We start from the raw sequence: 13,534 nt of genomic DNA, 5'->3' as shown, positions 1-13,534 counted from the left end.
AATGTATGGGTATTGTTATTGGACACATAATCAAAAATACTTCTTAGGGGCTCGAAAACCTATAACACGAAGATATATGTGCACTCAGTTGGGAACATGCTACTTCCTCCGCAGAGTGTCAGAGTCTGGACATTCTATGGAGTGAATCATGACACTGACTAAGGAGCATAACGGTACATGGAGGAAGGTAGTGTACAATGAGAGAAAAGCATCAGTGTCCTACCTTGCAGTGTTGTTCATACATGGCCATAGAGTCCGGGTTAGCAACACATGGGGCCAGAGGCTGCAAACACAACACAGTCATATACATAGTGAGGTACATTCATGTAGTCCCTCCACAGCAACATATCATACAATCCCACGACCAATATCACCCCATAATAAATTACCAGTCCCTACTACAAAGCTCATATTCTCCAATGCTTACATTACCTTTGTGATACAAACCTGCTGTTCCCACATATACAAAGTTTGTGCCCCCACATTAATAGTTCCTATGCAATACAAACCTTGAATCTCTTCATGCATAACCAACTACAGGGTAAATTATCTGATTGTAATGAGACTGACAGTACCTTCGTCATTTCATCACTCTCAAAAGGAAATATTTCGTTTGTCTGATATTGAGGTGAAGCTCACATCTACATGTACCGTATTCGATGTAATAAGCGCCCACGATGATATTGGCTAATATATAGGTTGGTGAACAATCCCAATTAGCACCCCGTCCCATTGATCAATGTACACAAGACTTATTTATTCGTGTATGATACGCACTCGTGTGTTATATGCACCCTTAACTACGGGCAATTAAATTCTGGAAAAATATATCTATTGTGTTGTATCATTTCAGGCTGTCAGAATAAACCACGAAATTTACAATCTTTCAACTCACTAAAATTATATTCGAATAAGAGCCCCTTATTTCTAATTTTGAAACCGCCCTGGGTGCTTATTACGTCGAATACGGTAGTATGAAATAAACTGTCCAAATCTGGGACAGAATAAGCACTGACAAAGAAAGAGTGTATGTAGCTGTTGTATGACAAAAAGGCTTGAACAGAAATTTCCAGAAATGAAGTATGGTGTGTGTAGTGCAGGTCTGGATAGACATGAAGCTGCTGTTGGTTCAGTCTGGAGCCCAGGGGCTGTCGTCCATGGTCTGTAGGCTAGTTACTAAACTTTCATTTGGATGCACGGTACACATTAATCAACACAGGACTTCTTACATTTGAAACTATTACATCAACATTCATGTAACAAAAGGTCCTGGTGACATCTAAAGAGGATTTGATGTCTTAATATTTACCTGTTGATCAGTAGGGTTTGTGTAAGGATTGATTTCTTAATATTTACCTGTTGATCAGTAGGGTTTGTGTAAGGATTGATTTCTTAATATTTACCTGTTGATCAGTAGGGTTTGTGTAAGGATTGATTTCTTAATATTTACCTGTTGATCAGTAGGGTTTGTGGAAAGATTGATTTCTTAATATTTACCTGTTGATCAGTAGGGTTTGTGTAAGGATTGATTTCTTAATATTTACCTGTTGATCAGTAGGGTTTGTGGAAGGATTGATTTCTTAAAACATGACTTTGTTGATCAGCAAATTGTTTTTTCCTCAAGTCTTCCCATGATATACATGAACAAATAGCTTAGATGTGTAAAATACATTACATCAATATCATACTTTAAAGAAACCAAATGATGGGAATCAATTAGGATATTATCATTGATCATGTGCCATCAATGAACAGCTCAAACTGCTCAAGTACTGATCATAATTACATTGACATAACACAGCTAATACCTAACACAGCCATAGTGTCTGGAAATAACACAGCCATAGTGTCTGGAAATAACACAGCCATAGTGTCTGGAAATAACACAGCCATAATATCTGGAAATAACACAGCCATAGTGTGTCTGGAAATAACACAGCCATAATATCTGGAAATAACACAGCCATAGTGTGTCTGGAAATAACACAGCCACAGTGTCTGATACTAACACAGCCACAGTGTCTGGAAATAACACAGCCATAGTGTCTGGAAATAACACAGCCATAATATCTGGAAATAACCAGCCATAGTGTGTCTGTAAATAACACAGCCACAGTGTCTGGAAATAACACAGCCATTGTGTCTGGAAATACCACAGCCATAGTGTCTGGAAATAACACAGCCATAATATCTGGAAATAACACAGCCATAGTGTGTCTGGAAATAACACAGGCAAAAGGCATCTAGAAATAACACAGCCACAGTGTGTCTGGAAATCACAGAGCCAAAGTGTCTGGAAATAACACAGCAACTGTGTGTCTGGAAAAATAAAGCCACAGTGTATCTGGAAATTACACAGCCACTGTGTGTCTGGAAATAACACAGCCATAGTGTCTGGAAATAACACAGCCACAGTGTGTCTGGAAATAACAAAGCCACAGTGTGTCTGGTACTAACACAGCCACAGTGTCTGGTCCTTACACAGCCATAGTGTCTGGAAATAACACAGCCACAGTGTGTCTTGGAACAGAACTTCAAACAGGAAAACCTACCAATCACAACACAAAAAAAGAGATGAAATATATTTAAGAAAAGAACCGAAATGAAAATCACTTTTGCATTTAAATAGGAGAGGAAAGGGAAAATGCATGTTCCATGTAAATGACTTGATGCGACAGTAACAACTAGGCAGGGGGACTTGGAACAATACACATGGTGGACAGTGACAAATGGATCTATGGGTCAAGGCGAAAGAACCTTAAGTATTATTTGTACTCAAACTTGTGTTTGTACCTATACCTTAAGTCAGTTTTTCATCTAGAATTTGTTACGCGTGGGCCATATAACCCTTCCAATGGGGTATACAATGAAATAAAAGTCAAACATCATAACACCGAACATGAAAATGGAGGTTTAATCTATTGGAAACATTTCTTACACCACAATGTAAAAAATAATCATATCAAAACTAAATACTAATCTAACCAGTTTCTAGAAAATAATGGAGAAATTTTGTCTTTTTATATTTTTTACCAAGATCTGATTTATCTGCAATATTGTTTTCGACATCAGAATCTGAATAGATAAGTGCAGATTCACCGCCATTTTCTCTGTCAGTACGGCCAATCGCATTCATCTTATTACAGTATGCAATTCAGAATACTACTACTAGTACTGCATGAAAAGTCTGAAATATGATTTTGGTAGGTGCTGACACAGACATATATACTTCGAGTTTTGCATGTCAGTTAGAACATAACACTAACTTTACAAACAGAACACTCGACAGCTGAGATGGTCACACAATTCAAAATCTGACCAATCATAGTATAGAATTAGTCAGAACTACTGATAGTACATCACACCTTCCATGGTCATGTCTATGTTTTAATGACTAGGTTTTTCTACTTTGGTTTTCAGTACACAGAAACCAGCAAACAACTAACTTAGTTCATGTCATAAATATTTATTTATTATCCTCATTTTGCATCAATAATACTGAATCTGCGTATGAAGTAAAGCACACAAAAATAACAAAGTATCAGTAACAGATAAGAATGAGTAATTTGTGCAATTAAGCAAGTTAGATGCAACACTGCCCTTAGTATTACTTATACTAATACTTAAGTTTTTAATAATACACAGGTTTATATTACAAGGTTTATACAGATATGAAACATTAAAATTCAAGGCATTTCTAAGCTTTTTAAGGCTTTCAAGTGGCATTTTCAAGGCTTTCTTGGTTGAGTTATTAGCCATAGTCAGTCAACATTTATATCAAATCCAACATACTATATATTAGTCGTAAGACCTAATCTTCAGTATGAGCATCACAAATTTTTCAACAAGATTTATTTTCACAACCAACAGATAAAGTAAATTATGTCTGTCATGAATGCTCCATGTTTTTTGGCACACATCTACCACTGTGACAAATCTCACTTAAACTCTTATTTACAAGTACATACAGATGTCACTTTGCACAAATTCAAGGCTTTTAAAACTATTTTGCATGTTTTCAAGTATTTTTAAGGTTGGCACTGATAAGCAAGGCTTTAAGAGGACTTTAAACTTCAAAGCCTTTTCAAGCCTGTGCGATCCTTGTAATAATCTCTAGCCTCATAGGTCCATTTGTCACTTCCTTCACAGGACACAAATAGTCCCAACTTGAATTATTGACGCACTTTTCCTATATTCTTTGTTGGTAGCCTACAATATCAACCAAACGAATATGTCCTTGATGAACGAGAGGCACTGCACATGAACATCTCAGGGCTTGATTTAAGGAACTTGATTTAACTTGCACTAGGTGCATGTTGACATGACAACCCAGTTGCACCAGGCAAAACCAGGTTGCACACTGGTCCCCTACATTTATCACAGTTAAAACATATACAAATAATCTTGAAGTGCCCACAGTTTGATGACTTCAAGCCCCCAAAAGTATGACAATTACACAGGCATTACTGATGTAGTATGGTAAATGAAGCTTAGAGGTAATGAATGTGTTCAAAGATTGATGTTGTGTGGACAAGTAAGACACAAATTTGAGACTTTTTGACATAAATATTAATATGCATTTTTCAATAAAATGTTTTATATGTTTCATATTGCTAAATCAAGCCCTGCATCTACATGTGACAGTCAGTCATGAAATGATGCTGGTACTATCTATCGCTCTATCAAGCTCATCTATGTAAGCTCATCTGAAAGGCAAGAGGCAATATTAAGACAAACTGCAATGATGATCTTCAGTTATCTGTGTTCCCTAGAAAATCAAGAAGATAGGTCTATGATAGCGAGTGTTATTATGACTGACATATCTTGTTAATGGCATCAGCTTACTTTACTAGATGGTCTACATAACAATCTACAGTATATCTTCTTAGTAATGACTACACACTTTACACACGTAAAGATCCCATTCCCTTCTTTTTATCCATCACCACATCTGAAATTATATACATTAGTACTTCAACCTTTCATGATATTACACCTTAGCCTGTATCAATAATACTAGCAGCATGAATATATCATCTCATAATAATCAATATTGACATTTTCAGAACATGAAGATCTGCCCTGGTGACCATTACAGAAAACTGACAAGTCAAGCACAGTTCAAATAATGCTTCACTTTTAATGTTTTACATACTTAGGATAAATGTTTGTTGTTTGGAGAGCTGCTCAGATATAGGGGACTCACAATGGGATTTATCTGGACAAGCCAAGAGGCAGATATTTGTCCCCAAGTCTGCAGCAAATGTCTGCAAAAATTCCCAATTTGAATCAGAAATGTCCCCATGCCCCAGAATTTATGAAATTAAAAACAGAAAATAAAAATCTAATTTTGAAGAATATCCCAATTCAATTTTTTCACCAATTAGGGCACTAAGATTGGAATCCTAGATAACTCCCTGCTTAATGTTTACTATAATCCCCTTAATGGTCACCAGGTCATGTTAATAATAAACACAGAATAGATCTATACAGTCAACTCATGGTCTATTTCTCAATTAATACCATTATCCTGATTAGAATCCTTTACAAAACTATATAATAAGGGCAGACTGATAATCTGGGAGTTTGTTGTACCGCGTGAACGTGATCACAGGGAGTGGGGTCATGAAAGGTGGAACTGTTGGCATAGTCTGAGATAACATGAGTTGACTGTACAACATATGAATGGCAATCACACTGTGCAGAACATGCAGATGTATGAGCTTGTAACATTCCCTTCCCGCTGCCATGTGAGTCTACAACCGATGAAGGACTGGGGCGGACAAACTTCCCATGTAGCCTTGCTAGCAGGGAGACATGGTCCAGTACACCAACACCACAGAAAATTCATAATTTGTTCAAATAATTTCCATTTCCTTCTTGTCATGGACGGAAGGATGCTATGGTTTATGATGAAGCTTAAGTCACCATATTTAGCTGCATTAGCAAATCCCAGTATATATCCCAAATATACTCCCTATCAAGGTTCTGAGAAATTAACAATCAGAAATTTATTACCCCTTAATGTTTACAATAATTATACAATACATACATAAAGATGAAGTTTGTGTACCGTATTTGACGCAATAAGTGCCCCACTCTAATAAGCGCCCACAGCAATATTTGCTAATATATTGGCTATTGAACAATCCCAATTAGCACCCCTTCCGATTGATCAATGTACAAAAGACTTATTCATTCGTGTATAATACACACTCATGTGGTATATGCACCCTTAAATATGGGCAATTAAATTCTGGAAAAAATATCTGTCGTATAAAAACATTTTCTGGGGTTTTTTTCAGCAAAATAATATTCTAATGAGAGACCCCTTATTTATGATTTTGAGAGCACCCTGGGTACTTATTACGTCGAATACGGAATCTTATTTTCATGAGGAATTTGTTGTTTGACTACTCATGTTCGAAACAGATCAGTTTGAGTTTAAGATCCAACAATTTATACTACACTTTTGACACAGTTGCTCATTATCATACATCTTGACTACTCATGCAATACGACTTTATTACAAGCAAGCATAGCCATAGTGATGATGAGAAAGAGATGGCAACAATACTACTGTTGACATGGTTAATGAACCTTGAAGACCAAGAACATGGAAGGAATGAGATCTAATGATAAAAAAGTTCTTTCTAATAAAAGAAACAATGTGTGGCAAACAAACATGGAGAGTTGTATGCATATGTGGTAGATGATAGATGTACCATGCGTCTATCTACCAAACATACTCTCACTTCTACATGTGTTAAAAATGGAACAAGAAATCTAATAATTTGAACCAAGGCTTTGCAAAATCCCTTCCCCATAATCACTACAATCAAATAAATCATAGAGTAAAAAGTAAGCAAAAATAACATGCATGGAGAAAATATTCCTCAATAACCAAAACTATTTTGTTAAGAACTCCAGAAAATCATGTTTGGCATACTACAAAAGTTGGCAGAACAACGTTAGCTGAAACACAACGCGTTTAACTTGTCAAAACAAAATTAAAATGGGTTGTTTCTGCCCAAACCAACTCAACCACCAGTTTGCATATGATTTCTTTCTTTTTGTCTGCAGAATTATTATTTTTCTTTTTTCTTTTCTTCATAACATAATCTGTGATGTTCAGCCATGTTCAGTGGATGTCAAGATACAACAGGAATCCAGGAATAGTGACTCCCATGTTTTCCTCACCCAAATTATGACAACATAAAGAAAGCTATCAAAAGATATTTTCACTTTTCAAAAGGACGCTTTGAATGAGGAGCAGATTGTTCAAGTGAGTGGGCAATATTCTGCTAGTCAATTAGTTATTGAATTGAATATTTTACTTGTGCATTCAAAAAACCCAACCAAACTGACCCAGGACAGAAGCCCACATGCAAGGTGTGCATGCACATGCATGGAGACATCAAATTGAAGTAGTACCCGGCATAACTCTGGTATTTTGTCTGGGTCAAAGCCGGAGGGGGTTGTATTCAACCAACGCTCCACTGATGGATTGCCAGTGGTGTCTGATCTCACCTGTAACTGGTGGTCCAGAGATAGATAGATCATGTTCATAGCAGAGGCAGGGATGTTTACATCAGGAGCCACTGGAAACACAGCAATGAAATACACATTAGTACATCGTGTTGACGTCTGCAGATGATACTGGAAACACAGCATGAAAATACATGTTAGTACATCGTGTTGACATCAGGTGATACTGGAAACACAGCATGAAAATACACATTAGTACATCGTGTTGACGTCAGGTGATACTGGAAACACAGCATGAAAATACACATTAGTACATCGTGTTGACGTCAGGTGATACTGGAAACACAGCATGAAAATACACATTAGTACATCGTTTTGACGTCAGGTGATACTGGGAACACAGCAATGAAATACACATTAGTACATCGTGTTGACGCCAGGAAACACTGGAACCACAGCAATGAAAATACACATTAGTACATCGTGATGATGTCAGGTGACACTGGAACCACAACAATGAAAATATATGTTAGTACATCATGTTGACGTCAGCAGCCACTGGAAACACGGCATAAAAATGCATGTTAGTACATCGTGTTGACATTAAGTGAGTATACAAAATATAATAACACTTGTGTAACTTTTTTTTCATCAGATACCACAGGAAATAAAGCAATAAATATATATTCTTAAATATAGAAGTACATCATGTTGACATCAGGTGATACTGGAAATACATAATAAAAAAAAACATAAGTGTTTATGTTAGGTGTCACAAATACACAGACACAAGGATTTTTGCAGAGACTCAACTCTAGCTGAATATTTTTATCAGTAAAACAGTATGACAAAATATGTTACAGACTCAAGTTTCCACATTCAAACATACATAAAATGTGATTGGAAGTACACAAACACATAAGCAACTAGCAATCACTGACAGAGTTCGACTTTCATGGCTGCAGCTCAGAGAGAAAGAGTTATGCACAGAAGGTTAATGTCATAACCAAACCAGTTCTCTCAACAGACATACCCCCTCCCACGCCACTGTGTAATGATTGCCCAGGACAAGTCAGTGGACAGCAGCCATCACATCAGTGTCATAGTCCTCAGTCAATTCACTCTAATGGTCCAGCTCTGTGTATATGTCACTTAAGTCACAGCCATTTCAGTACCAGCTACCGTATTCACTGTATTAAACACTCTGCTCCAATGAGCTCCCCATGACCAACTTCTAGACCAATCGGTAAGCAAGTGCCCAGAACTAAACCTGAAAATTTACATGATAGTCTGAATTTTCCTGTGTATATTAGATATTTTTTACAGAAAACAGCAGGGCAGAAGGGGTATGTATATAATTGCCGTGCAATATTATTATCTAAAAACATTTTAGTTTAGTTTTGATGACGTTTAAACCATGGAAGCCCATCTTGTTCACTACCGATCAATTTCTGAAACAAACTTTATCTCATGTATTGTTTTGATAAGCGCTCCCCATTTCCATTTTCTGAGCCCAGGGTGCTTATTACTGTGAATACAGTAACTCATATGATGTAAACAGAATCATTCAAAACTTTGTCATGTATATGCCAAGCTTTCAGAAAATTCAACATCGTCGAAGCTTCTTGCAACTTTTACCATGCTTCTCAATGTTGAGCATGCCCCAAAGCTTCCTCAATGAGCTCCCAAACAAAGCTTACACACATAACATACCAACTTGCAGCAGAACCACCGATGTGTTCAGATGTCTGACTTATCCGAAGTTATCACAGTAAGTACTAACATGAGAAGGATCTTTCCTATAACTGTCTGTAATCTGACATTGGATTTTCACATACATGTTTACTGATAAAAAGTATTAAAAAAGGCACAAGAAATTTGTGGAATGGAAGTTGTACTAGACAAACAAGAAAACAATATCTTATCACTATTCCTTACCATGGGGCACATTAGAATTCTGTTTGTTCATATAGTAGAGAATAAAAACAGTTCCTATATAAAAGAGTCCTATATAGGCTTAAGTGTGAGTGAGTGAGTGAGTTAGATTTTACGCCAATTTTAGCAATATTCCAGCAATATCACTGCGGGGAACACCAGAAATGGGCTTCACACATTGTACCAATGTTGGGAATCAAACCCGGGTCTTCGGCGTGACGGGCGAATGCTTCAACCACAAGGCTTCCCGACAGCCGCATAAAGAAGAGAAAACTTGGGCCGCTTTATGTCATCAGAAAAATGATTCTATGTGAAATTAATACACACAAAAGGCTCCTAACTCAGTCATGATAAGTAAAATTACCATAACTCTGTAAAAACATAATTTACGGGACCAATTTTAGAACTCAGTCTTGACAAGTATCTCTCACATAAGCATGCAAACTCTCATTTATGCAACTTCAGTAGTTTCTGAGGACACCCCATTGCGCACACTATACACCAAGTAAAATAACATGGACCAAGGGCCATAACTCTGTAAGAGCAGAGTGTAAAACTTTATGTCTATGACTTAAATAGTTTTTGAGAAAATTTGTCTACTTTGAGAAGTGAACTGACAGATGGATGGAAGGACAGATGGACAGACGGACATATGTACTCCGTTCTTATATCCTCTGCCCCAGTTCATGGCAGGGGATAATAACTCCTACTGTAATATGAGAATAGTTGTTTTAATACGAGTGCCTTGTATCTCGTAAAATATTTAACAAATGGCACACCTCACTTCTCTAATGATGCTTAGACGAACATTTAGTTTTCGAAATACAGTTGTGTATAAGTTTAAGAAAAACAATTCTATATAGGAATCCTAAAGTATTCCAGGACCTGATGAGGGTGGAAAGTGAGTGAAGGGATTATCAAAGATTCATTCTTGGGTCTCTGAGGACTAAATAATGTCATATTGTAGCATACTCTGAAGCCTTACACTCAGCACTGAAGGGTGTTTCATTCTCCAACACAACTTTGAGTGAAGGAAGTCAGCCCCGGACAGTGAGAACTAGGATTGTATAATATTTATTTCCAGAAAAGACATGTCATGTGCAACATGCATCTTTTTCAAATGGATTAGTTTTATATGATTCAAAGCAACACAATTTTGCATTCCATACACAATGCAAATTATCTATCCTCGGTTTATATGATCTTCGAGCACAATGTTTTGTGACATTTCACTAGGTCCAGACAGACAAGGCTGTTGATCAGTGTGTCATAACACATGAAACCATGTCAAGACATCTGACAGACAGGAAGTTAGCAGTAGTAGGAGATAACCGTTGCTGTATCTGGATAAGCTCCAACAGACTAGGACTTTTACTGATTTCAACCAGCCTTATGATAGTGTTGGGAGTCATATGCTGACTGACATCTGTCAAAAAGGTTTTCCAAATGTTTTTAGTTTCAAAGTTTTTCAATTTTGCCCTTCACTCACACCTTAATACTGTACAGGTGAAATCATTATGCCTTTTTCCTTTAAATGACGAGGGACTGCTTGTTCCCGAACTACTTTGGTGTAGCGAGTGGTCAGGTACCCAAACATGCACTTAAAATGCAAAAATGTTAAAGTTAAAAATGAACTTACCTCAGTATTTGTCAAGAACAAGAAAATGGCAGAACATCATCAAATTTCTGTAGTCTTTTTACTGCTTTACAAGCTCATTTGCTATCATAAATAACTTCGTCAATTAATCCCAAATGAACAAACATTGTACTTGTAGTAAGTCTGATCACGTTCCAGAAGAAAGGTATTCTCATGCTCAATGGACAAGTGAAGGTACTGGCAACACAGGAAGAACACAATGTCCTATGACTATCTCAAACAGTGAACTCTGCCTGATTACTTTACCGGCCTATTTCAGTGTGTGAATATTACAGTGAAAAGTACTACAACTTAAAGTACTGTTATAAGTTTACTATATTATTAGTGGTATGCAATAAGGGCTACAAGAGTTATGTCCCTTTGTAAACAGACAGTTCGTTCCATCTGACACAGCTAGGGTAGAATGTATGATCATGTATCCTTAGTTATGGTATGTACATTTGTTCTTCTTGATTGTGGTGTCCTGTACATGTGTTTAATGTTGTGCTGGGAATGCCACTGAAGACTTAGTTGTGACTGAGGATTTAGAAAAGATACCAGGTTATGACTACAGTCATAAGTGTCATTATTGACTAATGATTTAAGACGAGGTGTAACAGTACTATACTATAAGGCCGGAAGGTACAATGGTCTGGTGCAGATAAACCAGTGCCTGTGGGCACAGATCCTAGTTGCCATACAGCAGGAAGATCACTGGCTCACTTAAAGAGTGAGAAAGTTCATCACTGCATTGATGTAGCTTAATGTAGAAGGAACGCCCAAAGTGGCACAGATCATAGAAGTCTGCTACTTTGGTGACCCAAGTGTGGTGCATGTGAGGCAGCAATGTGAGATTCAAACCCTCAACCACTTGATCCCAGTAGCTCAGGAGCAGCTTAGACCACTGGGCCACTGGATCCCCTCCAGAACATAGTCTGCATGTTACACTGACAACCAATCAGCTTTTGTTATAAATGAATAAGTGAATTCTGATTATTGACCAATCTTCTAAATACCAACCAATCATCAAGGAAGAGTCAGTCTACATGAGAGAGCTACCCCTCGGAGGGACAAGGACACATAAAATGGAGAACATTGTGACTCTCCATCACCAAAACATGACCATGATAAAGTTCCAGTACCTGATGTAGGCATCTGCCCTGGTGTTTCTGACGCCGTCCATGACGAGCTCTGCGGGGGCTGGTGTGAGATGGAGCGTGTGGGTGGGGACATGCTCTGCCCCACCTGGTTCAGTTGGCCGGGGTAGGTGCTGCAGTGGGTCACCCCTGTGGCCGGCATACGGGCAGGGCTGGCTGTGCGGGGAGTGGAGGATGCACTGGATGTCCCCGTGATGTGTGTGTACTCATCCGATCCAATTCTTCGGTGTCCTCGGCCTGGGTGGAAGGTGGGGGGTTTCAATATAATCAAGGATCATGTTCAGTGTTGAGAAGGGACTTGAAATGTTACTTGTAAGCGTGGAAGGGAAAGGTGTCAACTGACACAAGGATCTATAACTATTACAATCCATGCAGGCAACAATTTGTCATGTGAAGTTGTTATACAGCCTAGCATGCAGTAGACTGATGAAGACAGACAATGAGAAATTATGTACAGAAAATGCCAATCATGTGATGACAGCTGCCACTCCTGTGACAACCACAATACAACATAAAACTCTGCACTTTGGGCCATGCAAATAATAGCTTTAAATATGTTATAATCTTGCAGCTTCATTGGAAATATTATAATTTATCAGTTGCATCACTGAATTATTTTGACTTGGAGCAAAGTTTCACAAACTGACAATCTGTCTCATGATTTTATGCTTATGGAAAGCTGTTTACTGAGGCTTCAACAAGAGTGTGTGAGTTGGGTTTAACGCCACTTTGAACAGTATTCCAGTTATATTATGGCATGTCAGCTTAATGTGAGGGGAAAGCCTGAAGCGATGCAGGTCTCAGACATTTACCACTTTGGTGAAACCCCTGAGCATGGGTATAGTGCTGACAAACCTAGAAAAAATCGCGGCAAATCGGGATTCGAACCCAAATCCTAGGTTTCTTGAGTGCCCAAGGGACGCAACTCTGCATAGCAAATTGTGACGTCTTAGAAGCCATTCATGCCACCACTTCAGCAAGAGTGTATGAGAGATTAACACTCCTAAGTCTACTTCATACACCATAACAGCACAAGCTTTAAGCTTCTGTAACCAGCAGCTCCTGTTCACATTCTGTCCTAACATCCTAACATCTAAAAGACCCACACTTACTGCTTATACATTAGGAACTATTAAAAACTGTTTCAGTGCAGGATCTCACCAGAGATGAATATTCCATCCCAAGTAACTTTAGTGTAAGCTCTGATATTTGAAAGTTACATAAAATATATTTACCGATTGGACTCCATTTATGACATTATGTTCGAAACACTTTCAAGTTATTCAAGTAACCATTACCAATATAATGAACAGGATTA

At 37.9% G+C, this 13,534-nt stretch overlaps 1 protein-coding gene across 4 annotated transcripts in view; it reads right to left on the bottom strand.

Annotated features, from left to right (window-relative positions):
* Window positions 1–13,534, bottom strand: part of LOC139474140 (mitogen-activated protein kinase kinase kinase 7-like) — a 78,108-nt gene that overhangs the window by 40,103 nt on the left and 24,471 nt on the right. For 3 of the 4 annotated variants that reach the window (XM_071257021.1, XM_071257022.1, XM_071257024.1), the window contains 3 exons: window positions 12,202–12,453; window positions 7,435–7,601; window positions 224–283 (listed from right to left, as the gene is read on the bottom strand). In XM_071257021.1, the coding sequence (XP_071113122.1) occupies window positions 224–283; window positions 7,435–7,601; window positions 12,202–12,453 (479 nt within the window). The remainder of the gene's footprint in view (window positions 1–223; window positions 284–7,434; window positions 7,602–12,201; window positions 12,454–13,534) is intronic. The other variant, XM_071257023.1, reaches the window with a different exon arrangement.

This window comes from Haliotis cracherodii, unplaced genomic scaffold (genome assembly GCF_022045235.1).
Source record: "Haliotis cracherodii isolate W230 unplaced genomic scaffold, xgHalCrac1.p SCAF_3, whole genome shotgun sequence".
NCBI classification, from domain to species: Eukaryota; Metazoa; Mollusca; class Gastropoda; order Lepetellida; family Haliotidae; genus Haliotis; species Haliotis cracherodii.
Note: the sequence above shows the minus strand (reverse complement) of the source record. Positions and strands in the feature narration are given on the sequence as shown.